At 44.3% G+C, this 17,294-nt stretch overlaps 8 protein-coding genes and 1 long non-coding RNA gene across 9 annotated transcripts; 4 read left to right on the top strand and 5 right to left on the bottom strand.

The window, feature by feature from the left end:
- The first annotated feature begins 545 nt into the window (after positions 1-545).
- On the top strand, positions 546-1,802 carry LOC135792890 (hydroxyacyl-coenzyme A dehydrogenase, mitochondrial-like). The gene is made up of 2 exons (XM_065303683.1): positions 546-854; positions 913-1,802. Exons 1-2 carry the CDS (start codon positions 738-740, stop codon positions 1,726-1,728), a joined length of 933 nt encoding a protein of 310 aa, XP_065159755.1. The 5' UTR covers positions 546-737; the 3' UTR covers positions 1,729-1,802.
- An 8-nt stretch (positions 1,803-1,810) lies between these two features.
- LOC135792859 (nucleolar MIF4G domain-containing protein 1 homolog) lies at positions 1,811-5,776 on the bottom strand. The gene is made up of 9 exons (XM_065303635.1): positions 4,995-5,776; positions 4,516-4,928; positions 4,031-4,453; positions 3,779-3,969; positions 3,549-3,724; positions 3,302-3,492; positions 2,399-2,563; positions 2,205-2,336; positions 1,811-2,139 (listed from the first exon to the last, which is right to left on the bottom strand). Exons 1-9 carry the CDS (start codon positions 5,449-5,451, stop codon positions 1,834-1,836), a joined length of 2,454 nt encoding a protein of 817 aa, XP_065159707.1. The 5' UTR covers positions 5,452-5,776; the 3' UTR covers positions 1,811-1,833.
- A 91-nt stretch (positions 5,777-5,867) lies between these two features.
- On the top strand, positions 5,868-6,628 carry Lamtor2 (Late endosomal/lysosomal adaptor, MAPK and MTOR activator 2). The gene is made up of 2 exons (XM_065303744.1): positions 5,868-6,175; positions 6,236-6,628. The coding sequence occupies exons 1-2, from the start codon at positions 6,108-6,110 to the stop codon at positions 6,543-6,545; spliced, it is 378 nt and encodes a 125-aa protein (XP_065159816.1). The 5' UTR covers positions 5,868-6,107; the 3' UTR covers positions 6,546-6,628.
- Positions 6,602-7,389, bottom strand: LOC135792915 (PRKR-interacting protein 1 homolog). Its single transcript, XM_065303721.1, has 2 exons — positions 7,119-7,389; positions 6,602-7,058 (listed from the first exon to the last, which is right to left on the bottom strand). Exons 1-2 carry the CDS (start codon positions 7,227-7,229, stop codon positions 6,624-6,626), a joined length of 546 nt encoding a protein of 181 aa, XP_065159793.1. The 5' UTR covers positions 7,230-7,389; the 3' UTR covers positions 6,602-6,623.
- A 10-nt stretch (positions 7,390-7,399) lies between these two features.
- LOC135792934 (uncharacterized) lies at positions 7,400-8,497 on the top strand. The gene is made up of 2 exons (XR_010548493.1): positions 7,400-7,637; positions 7,956-8,497. It is a non-coding gene; the product is annotated as an uncharacterized lncRNA (long non-coding RNA).
- On the bottom strand, positions 7,657-8,719 carry LOC135792925 (uncharacterized). Its single transcript, XM_065303731.1, has 4 exons — positions 8,581-8,719; positions 8,458-8,524; positions 8,136-8,406; positions 7,657-8,081 (listed from the first exon to the last, which is right to left on the bottom strand). Exons 1-4 carry the CDS (start codon positions 8,609-8,611, stop codon positions 7,986-7,988), a joined length of 465 nt encoding a protein of 154 aa, XP_065159803.1. The 5' UTR covers positions 8,612-8,719; the 3' UTR covers positions 7,657-7,985.
- A 9-nt stretch (positions 8,720-8,728) lies between these two features.
- Positions 8,729-10,445, bottom strand: Wbp2 (WW domain binding protein 2). The gene is made up of 4 exons (XM_065303708.1): positions 10,279-10,445; positions 9,565-10,211; positions 9,399-9,484; positions 8,729-9,345 (listed from the first exon to the last, which is right to left on the bottom strand). The coding sequence occupies exons 1-4, from the start codon at positions 10,332-10,334 to the stop codon at positions 9,298-9,300; spliced, it is 837 nt and encodes a 278-aa protein (XP_065159780.1). The 5' UTR covers positions 10,335-10,445; the 3' UTR covers positions 8,729-9,297.
- A 337-nt stretch (positions 10,446-10,782) lies between these two features.
- Positions 10,783-13,889, top strand: Slmap (Sarcolemma associated protein). The gene is made up of 2 exons (XM_065301884.1): positions 10,783-11,121; positions 11,183-13,889. Exon 2 carries the CDS (start codon positions 11,186-11,188, stop codon positions 13,163-13,165), a length of 1,980 nt encoding a protein of 659 aa, XP_065157956.1. The 5' UTR covers positions 10,783-11,121; positions 11,183-11,185; the 3' UTR covers positions 13,166-13,889.
- Positions 13,890-15,127: 1,238 nt separating this feature from the next.
- Positions 15,128-17,251, bottom strand: frj (membrane bound O-acyltransferase domain containing farjavit). The gene is made up of 5 exons (XM_065302407.1): positions 16,783-17,251; positions 16,279-16,723; positions 15,988-16,202; positions 15,617-15,935; positions 15,128-15,555 (listed from the first exon to the last, which is right to left on the bottom strand). Exons 1-5 carry the CDS (start codon positions 16,992-16,994, stop codon positions 15,310-15,312), a joined length of 1,437 nt encoding a protein of 478 aa, XP_065158479.1. The 5' UTR covers positions 16,995-17,251; the 3' UTR covers positions 15,128-15,309.
- Positions 17,252-17,294: the final 43 nt, after the last annotated feature.

The following is a 17,294-nucleotide window of genomic DNA, read 5'->3' as shown; positions in this document are numbered from 1 at the left end:
CACGTATTATTATTTATTTAATTTTCTTTTTGAATTCTGTATCATGTTATGGATTTTATTTTATTTTCGACTAATTGACATCTTCAACTGTACGCAGTGTAAAATTTAATATATTATGTGATGAATAAACTAAAAAAAAAAAACACAAATATTATTTTGCCTTCGTTTTTGAATACGTAATTCGTGTTTACAATTTGATTGATTTGTTTGCTTGTGTATACGTCAAGCTTGCTTCAATCAAAATGCTTGTCAAGCAAGCATACATATTCGTACAGCGCATTTGGACACCTTGGTTGTTGCTTGTTAGGCAACCAGTTATACTGTTGTATAACACACACACTTATGACTTGCTTATAACACTAATCTGTATACAGATCAGTTATTTATAATCTACAATCTATGTTTATAATATATTTAAACAGTTGAAAGTCTAGTTATTGGGTGTTCATTACACACTAATATTAAATCGATCATAATATATGTTATGTTTACTAACTGAAGCAGTATCCCCTCATCATGTTCCAAGTCCAAGTGCAATTTAATAATCTCTCCCACCTTACTCAGTATACTCGGCGTTTGGACACAGCATTGGGGTTTGGATGGTGTTGGTGTGGACTGTAGACTGTAGACTTAAGTTCGTACTTTGGACCCGGCGAAATCATTTCTTATCTGAACCCATCTGAAATCGTACCAAAAAGTGGCGACGTGAATTAGTTGGTGTCGCAAAGCGGGCGAAAATGGCTACTCCTCTTAGTATCATCAAACGGTCTCTGTCGACTTCGGCCGTACGCCAGGCCACCATCAAAAATGTGACCATTATTGGAGGCGGCTTGATGGGATCGGGGATTGCTCAGGTGGGTTGACCAAAATTATACTACAAGCAGATTCATTGACGATGTTTTACAATTTCAGGTCTCCGCTGCTACCGGCCACAATGTTACATTGGTAGAGCTGAACACTGATGTGTTGAAGAAGGCGCAGGCCGGTATCCAGAATAGCCTCGGCCGTGTTGCCAAGAAAATGTTCAAGGAGAAGCCTGCTGACGGTGATCGCTTCATCAGTGAGACCCTGAAGCGGTTGCGCGGCGTCACCAGCGCTGAAGAAGGCGTGCAGGATGCTGATCTCGTCATTGAGGCCATCGTTGAGAACATGGACGTAAAGCATAAATTGTTCAAAGCGATTGACGCTGCGGCACCAGCAAAAACAATCTTTGCGTCCAACACCAGCTCATTGCCGATCAGTGAGATCGCCTCCGTTACCAACCGCAAGGATCGCTTCGGTGGGCTGCACTTCTTCAATCCAGTGCCGGTGATGCGCCTGCTTGAGGTGATCCGCATCCCTGAGACTAACGAAGAAACATACCAAGCGATGATGGCATGGGGTAAAGCGGTGGGTAAAACATGCGTCACGTGCAAAGATACACCCGGTTTTATTGTTAACCGACTGCTGGTGCCATACATGGCAGAGGCGGTGCGCATGCTGGAGCGTGGGGATGCTACCGCGCGCGACATCGACACGGCGATGAAGTTAGGCGCTGGTTATCCGATGGGCCCAATAGAATTGTCGGATTACGTTGGTTTGGATACAACTGCCTTCATTGTTGAGGGCTGGCATAAGAAGTATCCCGACAATCCATTGTTTGCGCCTCCCGAGAAGCTGCGTGAGTTGGTGAAGCAGGGCAAGCTCGGAATGAAGACTGGAGAGGGTTTCTACAAGCATTCGAAGTGATGAGGATGCCTGCATTTGCGTTTTAAATACTTTTTTTTATATATAAACTAGGAAATAAAAACATACAACATTCAGTGTAGATTTTTACTTATTTTGAACATTCACCTAGGTGAGTTTCCTCTTTCGATCATTCGCGCTCAGGAGAAGCTTATCAAGCATCTTCGCGCGACCTTCCAGGAGGCTTTTCTGCGCCTCGTCCATTCGTGACCCGCCATCTTTGCGGAGATTGCGCAATAGAAAATGATGAATAAACAAACGTAGACTTTCGCGGAACATTTTCAGCTTGTCTGATTGGCACACCTTCAAGAAAACCTCCTGACACTGCTCCGCGTCAGGAGTGAGGATGATGCCAAGCAAGATCTGGCGCATGAAACGCAGCGTCACCTTATCCAACTCCCCGAATTGTACAATCTGAAACATGCCAAAGATATTCATGTTACAAGCTAGGTTATGACCATGTGTTTTTGGTTGTATACCTTCAATGTAGATATAGGCAGCCCTTTTTCCAGAAAGAGATGCGTGAGGAGTTTGGCGAGGTTTGAAATTTGCGCCGGTGAGCAATCTACAAGTGTCTGTAGTTTATCCCAGATCGAACACTTGATAATCATCTGCAAACATTTGCAATTTCATTAGTAACTGTGCAAACTGCAAGCGTAGGAAATGCCCGTACTTGAAACCTCCTGTCATAGTCGCAGAACTTCTGTGCCAGCACCGAATAGTACGGGTTGTAGGCTTTTTCGGACAGGCTACAGTGCAACAGCACATTAATTATTTCCCGTTCCTGTTGGTTCTTCAGGCCGAGGTGCAGAAGTTTCTCAAAAGCGTCCATATAATCCTGAAATCAATGCAATAGATAGCAAAAACAGGTCAATTGCACTTGCACAATCGATTCGATTGCTTCGCCATGTGACAAGTGAACTGCACAAACAAAACCTGAATAAAATCTTGCTATAAAAACGCGCAGTAAGCTTCAGATGAGCAGTCAACAATCAGCTTCAATCAAACGCGCAGTAATTGCAAAATGCAGAAAGTTTCCATTGTTTGTATTCTGGTGGTGGCGGCAATGGTTGCCGGTTCGTACCAATTAGATGAACCCAAAGAAGCGCAGGCTACTGCCGAAGCCTTGTGGTGTGCGTGCACGCGCGAATACGACCCCATCTGCGGTAGCGACAAAGTTACCTACGCCAATGACTGCAACTTCAAGTGCGCCACCCGGCGAAAAAGCGCACTCTCACTAGTTCATCGAGGTGAGTGCGCAGGGTGCGAATGCGATGGTCTCCCAGCGCCTCTCTGCGGCACTGATGGCCTCACCTATCACAACCGCTGCGCGTTCGAGTGTGCCAAAGCCGCCATACCCGAGCTTGACATTGCCTATACTAGGGAATGCGGCTGCGGCTGCGCAGTAGCCGACTACCAACCCATATGCACCGTGAGCAATCGCGAATTCTACAATTTCTGCGAGTATGAGTGCGCTGGTGACGGCGAGGAAATTGCCGCACATACAACCTGCGATGAGTTCTAACGCAGCCAACAACGCAGTTATTGTTAGAATATAAGCAGCCATTGTACTCACCTCGGCAGACATTAGTATACAAAATATATTGATTCTAGTATCCGTATTCATGTGTTGTTTCTTTGCCAGCGCCAGCAGCTTGTTCGAGAAGGTACTTTTAGCGGTGACGGGTGTCTGTTGGTCCAATTGTGCGCTCTCGCGTTTCCCGGCCCATGCGGATCCCACCACCCACCATTTTCCTTGCTCATCAGCTGAAAATCGTTGCGCACGTTATGAAAATTTTCGTTTTTTTGACTGAAATGTTTACCTTTTAGCAAATCCTCCAAGCTAATATTCAACTGCGTTACATAATTGCCTGTTCTAATGAAAGACTTCGTAATTTTCTTCAGATGTTCACTATAACTGGTATCATAATTCGGAATTTTGTTCACATTGTTATTCTTGATCGCCAAGAGTATTTCCAGCATGAATTTAACTCGAGGACTAAAAAAATTTATCATATTAAATGCATATGAAATGATATTCGACTATACACACTTATTATTCGTCAATTCCGGCGCAGCTTTCGATTGAATTGTTTGAATCAACGTCCTCAGCGTAGCTGGATCATCCTTGCGTAAAGTAAAACCAACGTTTTTCAGTACGTTGAGAATGCATTCCACGTGCTTCTCCTCAAATTTATCCACGAGCTTTGTAAGAACTTCATACAGCAGATGACTGTTGAACAACTACAAAAATATAAGGATATCAATAAGGATCTAATCAGAAAATATCTTATTCATTACCTACTTTAAAGTTATACAACTGCGCAATGAAATTGACTGCGTTGTCCATGCGCTTATCTTCTACATTATCAACGAATTCGGATAGGATGGTGCAGAATTTTTGTGCAACCGACTGCAGGAAGAAGGCGCCCACTTCCGAGCCAACGTTGGCGTGTAGAATCGTCACCAATAGCACGTGTTCCAGCAGCAGACGCTCCGGGCACGGCGTGGAAACAATCAAATTCTCGAACATGATCGATGCTAGGGTTTCGTTCATGTCGTGGCGACTATTTGCGTTGTATAATGCTTCGATTTGACTGGATATACTGTGCATATTGCTTTCTGCCAATCGATTGATAAGTCCTTTTATTTGCCGCTTCAATCGAAGGAGAGTGGAGTCAGTATCAGCTGCACGCGCTGCGGGTGGCACGTATTTGTTGGAAACATTCTAAAATTGAGTAAAAATCAAGTAAATTTAATTAAACAATTGTGAAGTATTATCCAACACACCTTTTCTTGTACTACGCTTCCATCGGCATGCCGCAAACGTCCGTAAATATCTTGCACCATTTTATCTTCGTTTTTTGATAAATTTTCTTGGTGTGTATCAAGTTCCTCCTCATGACCATCGGATACTTCTTCATCTTCAGACATGGAATTCTCTGCTTCCGATTCACTGCCTGATTCACAGGCAGAAACATCCATGGTTTCATCATCACTAAAATCTTCAGTGTTGTCAACATTGCAAGATTCATCACTAAATTCATCATCAGTGTCATCATCCTCTGGTTTATTGTGAGAAGTACTTGTTTTACCCATCATCAAATCAAAGTCTTCATCAAAATCATCATTTATCTTTTCAGTATCCATTTCTGTGCCAATGATATCTCTCCTGTTGTCAGAATCACAAATTTCCAGCAAATCTGTTGCAAAATTATAAAATTATTAATGAATATATCAATAATGAAAAATATCAATGAGGTACTTACAATCAAGTCCATCTTCTGCAAATGTTTTAGGAATACTCTTGGTTTTCCGTTTGTTCAATTTCAATTGCTTCTCCAACTTTTTAATATTTTTATCTTCCTCCCAGTTAGCTTCAATCATTTGTTTATGTCTTTGTTTATTCATTACTGCCTTCAGTTCATTGTGTACTTTCTTCTCCTTTTCAACACACTTTGCTATTGAGGAATTGTCTGCAATGGGTTTGGTGCTTTCTTTAACATGAGGAGCAACATTAGTTGGCTGACTTTTACGTTTTGTTGGTTTCATTGGTTTCACCGAATTTTCATCAGGTACCACAGGTCCAGGAATTTTGTTGCGATTAGTGTAATACTCATTACGCTTTGCTTTCTTTGCCAACCGCTTCGCCTGGCGAATGTCTTTCCTGGACTTTTTAGCATTGTTTTGCTTTTGTGGCTTTATTTTACCCTTGCTGGTTTTCATTCTTCTTTTCACTGATTTATTGATTTAATACGTTCATTTATAGACACTTCAATGTTATTCGCAATGATATGCCTCCGAGGTTTTAAAATTGTTTCGCGCAGTTTTGAGGTTGCAATGTGAGCAACGTGCAAGAGACGTGAATGAGACCGCGCATGCGTAACAAAAACTTATACTGCGCTAATGTATATCTAACAGTTGGAAAGCGAAATATGTACAAAATATAGAAAATATCTACATAATACCTGCTCTGCAGATTGTAGTTAAATATATCAAAATTTCTAACAACAGAATATGTCCCGTATGTACATAACTTTGTGCATAAGTTTGTCATTTTTCGAAACCAGTTTATGTACGTAAACTCTTAAACACGCAACTAGCGCCAATTGAAACAGAATGCACAGACAAAGAACTAAAATCCAAACGATACTTGATGTCATACGTTGGTGTATTGTTCGTACATATGATTGCCCTGTGCCCCGCTGTGAGATCAACGAGCAGTGAATATATACCTAATCTATGCAGCAGTGTGATGCCATACGAGTACAGAGCAGAGTAAACTGCTTATGATGATAGTCACCATCACGCTCATATCGATCTAGCGCAATTCCTGTGTAGAAAGAACCAAGAAAGAGCAGTTTTAAAGCGCTGAAACAAAAATGTTACGACCGAAGGCGCTCTCGCAGGTCCTCGGGCAGGCCAACACCGGCGGCGTTGAAAATACACTGTACGTATACGTGCACGATTAATCTTGCTGTGTTTGCTAATTTGTCGCTTTGTGTTCTAGATTGTTAAATCCCGAAGGGTCACTGCTGGCATACAGCGGCTACGGCGATAACGATGCCCGCGTCACTGCCGCCATCGCCAGTAATATTTGGTGCGCATACGAGAAGAACGGCATGAACGTATTCCGCGAAGATAGGCCACAGGTGATTCTGATGGAGTGCCTGGAGGGCCGGATTGCCATTACTCAGGTGGCACATTTGCTCCTCTGTTTATACGCGCGAAACACGGTGGGTTTCGGTATGCTGAAGGAAAAAGCAAATGCACTAGCAATCTATTTGGAGACACCTTTAAAGAAGATTGTCTCCTCTTGATGATAATGATGATGGTGATGATATTGAATGAAAATGGAGAATAAGAGCAATTCTAATAATATACATAATTTTATTATTCTAAACTGCAGCATTGTCATCTGGTTTGTCCTCTGTTGTATCTGTTTGCATAATGGCTGCAGGTTCAGTTTTGTCCTCATCACTTTCCTCTGTGCTGGATTCTTCCGATGAACTTTCCTCCTTTTGGGGTTTTTTCTTAGCCTGTTTCATCTTTTGTTTCTTTTTCAATCGTTTCGCGCGTTTCTTTGCCGTTTCCATATCGGCTTTTTGTTGGTTTTCGGATATTTTGTTGTGATAGTCGGATTCTAGTTGCTCCCACTCGGCGCGTTTCTGCATGTAGTGCTGCCGTGAGTATTCTTTGCGCCTCAGATGTCTATAAACATGGAATTCTCCAGAACCTGCACCAGCACTTGATCCCATCACATTGCGAACGAAATCCGGTACTACCGGAGGGCCACGTCCTTTGGGTTTTTCGGGTATGACGATGATCTTATCCTACAATCAAAATTGTAGTGATTATTAAAGCTACTAACTATATTAACAAAGTGTACTTACAGGATTCTTCATTAATTTTTCTAACTTCAGGCGCTGTATATCCGCCTGCGAACGCGATACGTGCGGTCTTGACGGTACTTCTCTTTTAATTTCATCCCTTATTTTGGACATGACTATTTATAATCATGAAATTGCTTAAAATGTTTACATTCACTAGTGTTACTCTCTACCTAGTATTTACGTGATTGTATTTACACATTTATAGGATCACTGCGAAGTGCCTGACTATTTATATAGAGTATATATGTAGCGCAACACCGAGTGCTTCTCTGAGATTGACAACTAGCATGCGTGATCACTGTTTGTATATGATCCAGATGTCGCTACTATCGGTTGCAATCAACGCGTTCGGAGAGACGAGGCCATTCGAGGTAGCTCGCCATAATGATAAGTTACATTCATATTCATATTGATGATCTATGGTGAGATTCATCATAACACAAGTTGGGACTTTGGGTTAACAATAGATGCCAGATTAAACTACTGGCTACGGCTGAAAATCGCAAGTACTAGATCAGGGTACAATTATTTACTCAAATTGTAAACATATATCACATCTGTATTTTTGAGATAATTACTGCTTGTGTTTGTGCCCTTTTGTAAATGGGCTGATGATTAATCTACATTTTAATGCTTGCTTATGAATCAGTATTATATATGTACAAGGATACAACATGCAAAATCTTATTTAAAATACAACACAAACAATGAAACTTGATCTATGATGTCATGCATGAACTAAGTGTTAAGTTGTATCATAATTTACACCACAGAATTATACAGTTTTACCCAGGTACTAATATTTTATGAACAATTTTAATATTTATCTTGTTTTAGTTCATCCTGTGGCTTATAATGAAACCATAACTAAACCATATGAATGGTAGGCTTGCTCATAAACTGTCCTGGATCAGACACTGCGCTTATAACGGACACCATCGAATTTCTGCGCGTGGCTCCTTCCTACAGAATATTCTTATGAAGACAGCACTAAATTAAAAATGCTTTCGCACTTACGCTGATGCACGACTTCCAGTCGTCATCTTCACCTCCCGGTTGTTTTGCGCATGCGTCAATTTGCAGCACGGAGTTGGTAAACTGCTTGTCGAAGTCCAACGAGTCCAAAAACTGCCGATCAGGAGGTCCGGAGTTCTTCGCCAGCAGGATTAACCCGCCCTTAGAAAAACCAAAATTGGGCCGCAGGTTTGCCGGGCCAGGCATGCGCTTGATTCCATGTTCGTCCAAAACATAGTATCGTTGTTGATCGGTCGCGTGGTCAGTATTGTAACTACAACGCTATTGCTATTAGCAGGATACACGTGCCATCGCTCCTACTCACCACAAACAGATGAATAAAAACGCCAAGAGGACCAACAGAACGCTGACTGAGATAGAAACAGCGATCCCTGCAAAGGGCGCCTTTAGTTAGAAACGTGCACAAGTCAATGACTAGCGGTTTTACATGAATGCGTCCACGCAAATGTCGTCACCATGTTCACTATGCACACGTTCGGGTGGATACTGACGGACTGCGACACAGTCGTCTTGAAATATCTTCGCGGTGCGCCGCTATCTTATCGCCCGGGGTGAACAACTGACACGGAACCAGGTGCATCCGCATAGGAATTTTATTTGCGTAAAATAGATATACATTTTGATAACAGTCACAATACATTCTGCCATGTGTAGGTTGTAATAATCTGTTTGCGTACGAATATGTAAATAGCAATTCGAATAACAACTCTATAGGTGCTGCAAGTTTACAAGCGATACACGCACGGAGGCCCGCCAGAGGGCGCCCCGTTCGCGATTAGCACGAATCTAAATACGGCTCAAACTAAATAGAGTTGCGCCGCGCGATTTGATTCACTAGCCGTATTTAATTTGAGCCCTAAATACATACAATGTACAGTGCGCTTGAGGAGGCAGGGTCGTTGCGAGACGACCAGACGTACTCGCGGCCAATAGAAACAAAACAAACAACAAGTGAGAAACGCGAGTACGCCTGGTGCACCCACTCGCATGTGACGCCGACACTTGGTCCATTAAATACTGGAATGCGTCGGGACCGTGCGGCCGAAATGTTCTGCAGTAAACGTGGTATCGTGCATGCCCTCCCGCCCTCTACCGCTCTAGCGTTGGTTATCATCGTTAGGCAAGGCTGTAGCGGGCGCAATAATTATTGCTGTTTTTTGTGAGTCGCCTCGTCGTAAGTGGGCGGATGCTCCTAAAAGTAGTAGGCAATTAGCGTGGGCGGCGGTGGCTGCGAGGGTTACTTACGTAGTACGACGGCGGCGGCACGTACGCCATCTGCGGCCGGTTGGGGTCGTAGTACGCGGATTGCGCGGCCTCCGCTGCCTTCGCGTCTGCCAAACGAAAACAAGGGAAGAATCAAGCATGAGCGGTGATTTTATTGACGCGCAGCGGCGTTATGAGCGATACCCACCTCCGGCGCTGAAGCCGGGCGCAGGACCGGCGGCGTTACCCTGCTGCGGCGGATAATGGAAGCCGGCTGGCGGCGCTGTGCGATCTGGTGGCCCGCCTGGTTGCATGCTGTTTATACCAGGATAGGGCGGCGGCGCGTCCGTCATAAACACGCTGTTGGCCGGCGGCTGATCGGGAAAGGCCTGCGAGGGTGGCATCCAACCGTAGTAGCCCTGTGGTGGCGGTGCGTATGCTGGCGGAGGCGCCTGGTACCATTGACTTTCGGGTGGGACGTACGGCGGCGGTGCTTCGCGTTGATTCGCCATGCGTGTGGCCAAGTGTGCCGCTTTTAACATGGCTTGCCCGAATTCAATGGCGCCGCCATGCTTGAACAGAATCTTGAACTTCGCCTCGCCGGCCCAGTTGCCGTTCGGCTGGGCGCGCACCTTACCCTTGATGTAGTTGGCACCAAAGATTGGTTGCTCCAACTCCACGTCGCTGAGCGTCACGAATGGAAAGCTGAACGACTGCATCGCATCGCTAGAATTCTTGCTGTTGAAGATGACACGATGCGTTGTCAAGTAGATGCGGCCGTGCTTGGCGCCTTTGAATGGGGGCGCGTCTTGTCCGGACCATTCTACTGTCGTATGGTCGCTGTACACCAAGATGCTAAACAGCACAGTGGAGATACATTAGTCTCATATAGATACTATTTATCGGTTTTTAGACTACTTACATTTCGCCGTTGTGAATAAGGACACCGCCGTTCAAATGCGCCGTGTTGAGAGACATATTCGCGCAATCACAAGTTGTAACAATAAGCGAGTGTGTTCTTGTCAGTTCGTGTCGACCGTGTTTTCTAGAAATTGCACAATAAATAAATTGACGGGCGCATGACGTCAGATGTTTGCAATGTTGTATGCACACACATACATCACACACGCATATTACGAATTATGACAGCCGTGTTCTCGAAGTCTCTGCTCGCTCAACATCGGTTATCATCGACTTTTGTTTGTCTCAAACTATTAAGAGAATTCAGATGATTGAAAACCGTGTAGTTATTCGAATTTTAAGGAAAGTTTAGCTCGATATTACTTGATTAAATTTCTGAATCGTTTCCTATAAAATAAATTCTATTTTTACTGAAGTCGTGTTGATCCTGCAAGCAGCTAATATCAGCTGTACAATTACTGATTATTGGCGACGGCAGCGCCCCTACAGCTGGCTGCTTACGTTGGTAACAAATAGTAAGTCCCCGTGCCCGAGCCGATGCCCGTCTCCAAATAATCTCTTGACAGCAATCCACTTGACCTAACATCTAAGAGTCGCCAGTTCGGGGCCCTGCAAGGCGATTGAGGTGACAATACACCTCAACGAAGGCTAATTGTTAGCGTACTGGCCCTAGCAATTGCTGCGAGTGAGGGCTGCCCGGTGCCTATAAATCGCAGTGCTACGTTGAATTTGGTACATGCAGAGGCAGCGACGGTCGGTGGAGTGCCCGCCGTCCGTGCGACTTCCTAGCTCATCAGCGATCTGCTGATTTCGTGTATAGTGTCGCGCCTCTAGGCGTTTCTAGGTAAGTACCATTTAGATTCTCACTCAGCTGATCGTTCAATTACTGTGTCCGTGTCATCTAGGCAATGGTGGTTGTCAGTGGGAGCTGGATGAAAAACTCGCAGTATGTCCATTGCGGCGAAATGAACGCTGCGCGGGCCGTGTTGATCAGTCGCCCCAACTCGCACCCGTTCCAGGAGCGCGATTTGTCGCTTGACCAGCCTGTTAAGGTGGGGCGGTCGGTTGCGAGAGCACGCGCCGCTAACTCAAACGCCATCTTCGACTGCAAGGTGTTGTCACGACACCATGCACTGCTTTGGTACGAGAATGGCAAGTTCTTTCTGCAGGACACAAAGAGCAGCAATGGTACATTCGTCAACAACAATAGACTGTCGACCAACGAGAGCGAACCGCACGAGGTGAGCTCCGGCGACATCGTGCAGTTCGGCGTCGATGTTATGGAGAATAATCGGAAGGTAACGCATGGATGTATTGTCGCTACGCTTAAATTATACCTGCCTGATGGAAAAGAGGCCAAAGCCAGCCCCAGCGTTGCCGAAGGTGGCCGACACGGCCTGGTGCCGCTCGACGAACTCTACAAGCTCAATCAGATAATACAGGAGGCCAGCCAGCGCGAATTGTGTCTCGAGACAAAACTGACCGCCCTGCAACATGTGGTTGACGCCGCGAGACGCGCCGCCGACGAGCACTGGCAGGCATACGTCGGTGAAGAGAGACTACTATCACGCGTGGCGGCGCTTGAGTCACAGCTGACTCAGGCTGGTAAGGGTTTTGGCGAAGATCGTCTACGCGATGAACTTAGGCAACTTCAGGAGGATCGCGGTGCATACCAGACTGCTGCGAAGGATGCTCTCATGAAGGCACACACTGAGCGCTTGGAGGCAATCGCCGCTGCTGCCGAACAAGAGCGCGCACGTGCCGCCGCTGAAAACGAAGCGTTATTAGCGCGTGAGCACTGGGAACGCGCGCAGCAGGAACTACAAGAGGTGGCGCACCGCGTCGTGGAGGAACAACGAAAGGCAGACGCCGCAAGCGACCAACACGAACAGCGCATTAAAGAGCTCCAAGCGCGCTTGGAGGAATTACAGGTAGGCCGTGAAACATGCGTAGAGCGGCTTGCTTCCGAGGAGGTCGATGAGGTGAATGAGCCGAATGATGCAGACGTTGACAACGACGCCGACACCGAGATTATGAAGTACGAGCGCATTCTTAATGAAGCCATGCGTACCGACGACGATAATACGCGCAACGAAGCAGACTCCGATGAGGTTACCTTTTCGGACGTGCAGCCTTCCCCGTTGCCCGCATCTATAGCCGAAGGCGATAATGGCGGTGTGCTAGCAGTGGTAGAAAATAAAGACGAGCTTGATACGCAGAAGGAGGCGTCGTCTGAAGAGAGCAGCGCAGCGGAAACTGTCGGACCGCCGGTCGGCGAGGCTGATACACGCACGCTAAAGTACCAGTACCAGACCGTCTGTGAGCAGAAACGACACATAGAGCAACTGGAACTCCTGTCGAGCGCCAACAAAACTCGGATAGCCCTTCTAGAAAAATCGCTTCTCAATGAGAAGGAAGAGAAGTCATATCTGCTGAGCAAGGTGGAGTTGCTCAAGGAGGAGTGCGCCGCCTTGGAGGAAAAGTACGTTGCTTGTCTCAACGAATCCAAAGAGCTGCATGACCGCGTGTTCAGCCTGAAGGCGGAGCAGGTGGAAAGCGCGAAGGTACAGGCCCCACGACCGGACACTGCCGAACACGCTTCCCAGGCGGCATCCGACGACACAGACACTGTCGAGGAATGCTCAACGCGCTCAAGGCACGCCGCCAAACTCGCCGAGCAGTTGACTGCTCTCGAAGATGAAGTGGTCGCGCTGAAGGAACGCTATGCGTCCGTCACCGAGGAGAAAATCGCGCTCAATAAGGAGGTCCTGCGTGCGCATGACAAGTACAACACGCTGTGCAACCGGTCGCACAACACACTGTTCTTCTACGTGGGGCCACTGGCGCTCATGGTGCTCTACCTACTCGTCAGCTCGATGTTCTCCTGATTCACGGCCATCTTGTTAGTTTTCTTTTATTTTTTTCTCGAATTGTTATTGAAGATCATCAAGGAGACATAGCGCGGACACCAGTGCCGCCTTGCTCCACTCAAATCAAATCGACTCGCGCGCTCCGTACTGATGACTTAACTCTGCCCCTGCCTTCGCGCCCTCAGGGGTGTTTTTATAAGCAATGCATGAACACACGTCCATCGAGGCAACCTCTATTATTTGTTATGGTATACGTAAGATATCGTTGCCACGGGCGGAGAGTTCAAGCAAATATAATCGCACTACGCATACATGCAAAACATAATGATAGGGAATTTAGTTAAACAAATCCAGTAGCACTCGAAATGCGAGGAAATCACCTCGACTCAATTATTCATGAGTGAAATGTATTCGCGAATTTAATTAAGCTTTAAATCATTGTGCAGGTCACCTATGAGGTCGCCGGCAAGCTGCAAATGTAAAGAGAATCGAACGCCTTGCTACCCTTGGTTTGTCCGCAACGGCGTGCGTAGAACAGATTTGTTTTCTTCTGATTGATTACGCGCAGATCATACAGTGTCTTTCACCTCACCCGTACCGTACGCATGTTTTATTCTGGGCGCTAATTTTAGCTTTTTAATGTATCTTAAATCACTGTCTCCTCCTCTGTCTGTCGATCTATGAATGTAAATATTATTTGTATGTGGTGTACATTATAAAAGTAATAAATAATACAATTGAAGATGCTTTGCTTGTTTAGGTAGTTAAACACTTCGCAAAATATTAAACAAAAATTACTCATGCATGAAATGATTGGTTAAATTTCGAAATTTTCAGAATTTTTCAAGCAACTACTGAAAGAATACATTTCTGAATATTTGAATAATAACTTACTTTTTAGTTTACATCCAGTTGTTCTGGTCTGTGCAATAAACTTATGGCACAGTTGTTGCAAGTATTTTGTGTCGGAAGGAAAATAATACTCAATTACGAGTACATTTTACTACTGCTAGCGATATTTACTCGAAAGTGTTTATATTGGCTCATTTCCAAAACAAACTTGCCACAAATGAAGTAAAAACCTGCTCATTAACATTACATTACTATACGAGTATAGTTCAAGTAGAAATTTTTGTTCTATGCAACATAGTTTGCATGAACAAGAAGTTACATGTGTCTGGCTTTGTTTTAATGAAAAACGCGATTTATTTATGACAATAACAGATCTTTCTGACATTTTGTCATAATAAAATTTTAGTCAATAAAATAGAAATGGGTCGAAACCGCCCCACGCGACCAAAGCGCAAATCGGTGATCAAAAATCGCTCACCGAAAACACTCGATGACAGGAGCAAGGAGCAAAAAGAATTATTATGTTCCTGGGATAAGTTACTTCATGAATTGCGCAAGTATTGGTCCAGGTCGTCGAGTTCCATTTCGCTGTGTCCCAGCTCAACGTATTCTTTCTCATCTAGCGGTATATGGCCGGAGGTTTCACTAAATGAAGATCGAAGAAAAGTTAGTAAAATTGTGAAAGACGCAATGCACTTAGGTCTAGCAAATGGAGTACTTGTGCGACGCGGCAAGTTATTTGAATTCCAAGGGGCGGGACACACTGAGAGGTCGTGCGTTGCGGAGGACGAATCGTTCGGGGATACAACTGCCAGTGAGATTAAAACGTGGGAAACCATGGCGTATCCATCGATAGATCAGCAAGCAAACTCCGCAGACTCCAAAAAGGTGAAAAGTTTGAGTAAAAACAACGCTTTGAATCCGAAATCATAAGGGAACATAATTATGCAACCACATTGACACAATGTATCGAAGATTAGGTTTCAGTTGAAGTATGATTTGATGTTTTGCAGGCTTTAAATAAATTCCAGTTATTGGTATCGCTTTGTTTCGTTTTTAGTTAATTATGTTATATACTTTTATGATCTTTCGGATGGTGGGATTTGAATCTAAAACACTAAACAAAAGTGATATCCCAACACAATTTATGCAACCAGACTTATTTATCCAACACAATTTATATCAGTAAACTATTACCACAATTCAACATCATCAAAAATATGCACTTCTATTTGGTACTATATACGAATATATATTTTGACATGCATGCATATTTTGCTAAAAAAAAAAGGAGGAAATAAACTTGATTATTAATCGGCTTTCGTTCGCTCAGTTGGCACAGTTTTTACGGCACCACTATCACGCTTTGGGCCCATAAACCGCAATATTTGTAGTCCACCAAAGTACATCACCAATCCAATGATGATGCCCATGTGGTAAATTGAATTGTAATAATACATCACCCAATCAACATTCAAGTAGTAGAAGGCAATAGCCAGGTACGAGAAGAAGAACCGAGAGATCACGAGCATTATCCATTCATTAATATAACGAACCTAAATTAAAGAAAAAAAAACATCAGAAAAGATTGGTACAAAGCTTTCATTCATTGCATACCGTTCCAGTGCGATCCTTGAGCAAGATCTTAGTCCAAACTGCATCAATTGGTAATACAAATGGAGCACATCCCAAGCAGATATAGTGTCCAATGCAAATACCATGCCACATGGCCGAAATGCCCATCGTGATAAACGCGCGATACTTCTTATAGGGGCATCGCTTGTAGATACACAGAGCAAGCCAATACTGCACGCCGGTATTCCACGCCCTCATGCCACCTTTGAATGTTGGTTCAAATTCGGTTCCCCAAACATCCACGGCATCCACAGCGACGAAGTTCATCTCTGTTGTTGCGCATTGCTTCGTATTTTTACTCCTGTTTTGACAATCATGTTAAAATGAAATTTAAGTTGCCTAAAAATACTCACAGTTCAAGCAATGTTTTAAAGTTCTTCGATGGACCGCCGCCACTTTTGGGTTCAGTGATTGCTGGATATGCGCCCAGGCCAGCCATAATGCAAGCGCATTCAGACAAAGCGAACCCAATGAAAAGCCTCATCCGAAACGCAAAGAAGACAGGCCAAATATACATGAGACGATAAAAGACTGAGCGTTCAAAGAAAAACTCATCCGTTTTTGCATACTAAAAGCAAAAAAAAAAAAAAAAGTTCCACGTTATTATTAAATAACTAAGTAACTTCAAATATTAATCAACCTACAGAAAACGGATAGTAGTATGTTGCAAGCAAATGAAGTACAGCATACAATGGCACCCACTGCAATTTCCCCAGCAACGCCTGCTTGTACGGCGCATATTTACTAAAAGGTTTACTGTAATAGTCCCTGAAAGTCCTGTACTTGATGAATGGGCCTGTCAGCACACCAATGTAATTAAAACTGTAGTGGAAGAGCTCAAACACATCCACTGAGAAGTCATCATAGTCAATCTCAGCCCTCTCTTCCTCACTGCAGTCGCCTTTTTCTTTCTTCTTTTTGTTAGTGAATGCTGTGTTTAAATCAAAAGCAACTGCCACTATACGCAGAGTAAGCATCATCTGCACCAAGTTTGTATGACTGGGAGGATATGGAATCCCAAAGTACTCTGTTGTCCGGAAGAACAAAAGATAGGCAAAGGAGAACACAATTGACACAAGGTGACATTGCCTGAAAAGTCATGATTATAAATAAATGATATACAATGTGAGTATGTGAGGCAGCAGTACCTTTTGTCCCAATATAAAATAATCGCCGCATTGATCAAAAAGAACACCAGGTTATGAATGATGTGAAAACCAGAAACAACTAGAACAATCAGGATGCCAATTATCGTTCCTATGCGCTTTCGTTGCTGGAGATCTTCGATTTGTCGGTAGAAATGTCCAAAGATCACACTGAAAATGAGCAGGCTAAGGTAGACAATGTCCTGGAAGTCCATCTTCACGATGAGGCGTGCAAGTACATGTATTACGATTACACGCGTGTAATTGATCCAATTTATTTGATTGAATTCAAGGAGTACCGTTACAACTTTTCAAGTGCATGTGTAAACAGTCAACGAGGGGTTATCACCTTTTGGAGATCGCGTCTAGACTAAATTAATACACGCTGTGAACGTCGCTGCGGTCGTGATCGTAGCCACCACTATCACCAATTCAAACCAATCGCCACGCGGTCATCGCACCAACGCGACTAATAATTTTAAATATAGGCTGAGTGGCTTGACATAAGCCTCTAA

The sequence above is a fragment of the Atheta coriaria genome, unplaced genomic scaffold, assembly GCF_025399875.1.
Source record: "Atheta coriaria isolate IRGN ID8LTWV9N9 unplaced genomic scaffold, Caltech_Dcor_3.1 hic_scaffold_1_pilon, whole genome shotgun sequence".
Classification (NCBI taxonomy): domain Eukaryota; kingdom Metazoa; phylum Arthropoda; class Insecta; order Coleoptera; family Staphylinidae; genus Dalotia; species Dalotia coriaria.
This window is presented reverse-complemented; position numbering and strand designations above follow the sequence as displayed.

What these genes read in the sequence shown, in the direction of transcription:
- LOC135792915 (XM_065303721.1), bottom strand. Translation starts at nt 7,229, where the DNA reads ATGTCCAAAATAAGGGATGAAATTAAAAGAGAAGTACCGTCAAGACCG. An exon ending in AAAAATTAATGAAGAATCCT is followed by an intron (nt 7,059 to 7,118) that starts GTAAGTACACTT and finishes TTTTGATTGTAG; the next exon opens with GATAAGATCATCGTCATACC.
- Wbp2 (XM_065303708.1), bottom strand. Translation starts at nt 10,334, where the DNA reads ATGTCTCTCAACACGGCGCATTTGAACGGCGGTGTCCTTATTCACAAC. An exon ending in CTTATTCACAACGGCGAAAT is followed by an intron (nt 10,212 to 10,278) that starts GTAAGTAGTCTA and finishes TGTGCTGTTTAG; the next exon opens with CATCTTGGTGTACAGCGACC. An exon ending in GCCCGGCTTCAGCGCCGGAG is followed by an intron (nt 9,485 to 9,564) that starts GTGGGTATCGCT and finishes TTCGTTTGGCAG; the next exon opens with ACGCGAAGGCAGCGGAGGCC.
- LOC135792925 (XM_065303731.1), bottom strand. Translation starts at nt 8,611, where the DNA reads ATGGTGACGACATTTGCGTGGACGCATTCAT. An exon ending in ATTTGCGTGGACGCATTCAT is followed by an intron (nt 8,525 to 8,580) that starts GTAAAACCGCTA and finishes CGCCCTTTGCAG; the next exon opens with GGATCGCTGTTTCTATCTCA. An exon ending in TTTTTATTCATCTGTTTGTG is followed by an intron (nt 8,407 to 8,457) that starts GTGAGTAGGAGC and finishes ATAGCGTTGTAG; the next exon opens with TTACAATACTGACCACGCGA.
- frj (XM_065302407.1), bottom strand. Translation starts at nt 16,994, where the DNA reads ATGGACTTCCAGGACATTGTCTACCTTAGCCTGCTCATTTTCAGTGTG. An exon ending in ATTTTATATTGGGACAAAAG is followed by an intron (nt 16,724 to 16,782) that starts GTACTGCTGCCT and finishes ATGACTTTTCAG; the next exon opens with GCAATGTCACCTTGTGTCAA. An exon ending in CATACTACTATCCGTTTTCT is followed by an intron (nt 16,203 to 16,278) that starts GTAGGTTGATTA and finishes TTTTGCTTTTAG; the next exon opens with TATGCAAAAACGGATGAGTT.
- Slmap (XM_065301884.1), top strand. Translation starts at nt 11,186, where the DNA reads ATGGTGGTTGTCAGTGGGAGCTGGATGAAAAACTCGCAGTATGTCCAT.
- LOC135792890 (XM_065303683.1), top strand. Translation starts at nt 738, where the DNA reads ATGGCTACTCCTCTTAGTATCATCAAACGGTCTCTGTCGACTTCGGCC. An exon ending in TGGGATCGGGGATTGCTCAG is followed by an intron (nt 855 to 912) that starts GTGGGTTGACCA and finishes TTACAATTTCAG; the next exon opens with GTCTCCGCTGCTACCGGCCA.
- LOC135792859 (XM_065303635.1), bottom strand. Translation starts at nt 5,451, where the DNA reads ATGAAAACCAGCAAGGGTAAAATAAAGCCACAAAAGCAAAACAATGCT. An exon ending in TGCAGAAGATGGACTTGATT is followed by an intron (nt 4,929 to 4,994) that starts GTAAGTACCTCA and finishes ATTTTGCAACAG; the next exon opens with ATTTGCTGGAAATTTGTGAT. An exon ending in ACTATGACAGGAGGTTTCAA is followed by an intron (nt 2,337 to 2,398) that starts GTACGGGCATTT and finishes AAATGTTTGCAG; the next exon opens with ATGATTATCAAGTGTTCGAT.
- Lamtor2 (XM_065303744.1), top strand. Translation starts at nt 6,108, where the DNA reads ATGTTACGACCGAAGGCGCTCTCGCAGGTCCTCGGGCAGGCCAACACC. An exon ending in GGCGGCGTTGAAAATACACT is followed by an intron (nt 6,176 to 6,235) that starts GTACGTATACGT and finishes TTTGTGTTCTAG; the next exon opens with ATTGTTAAATCCCGAAGGGT.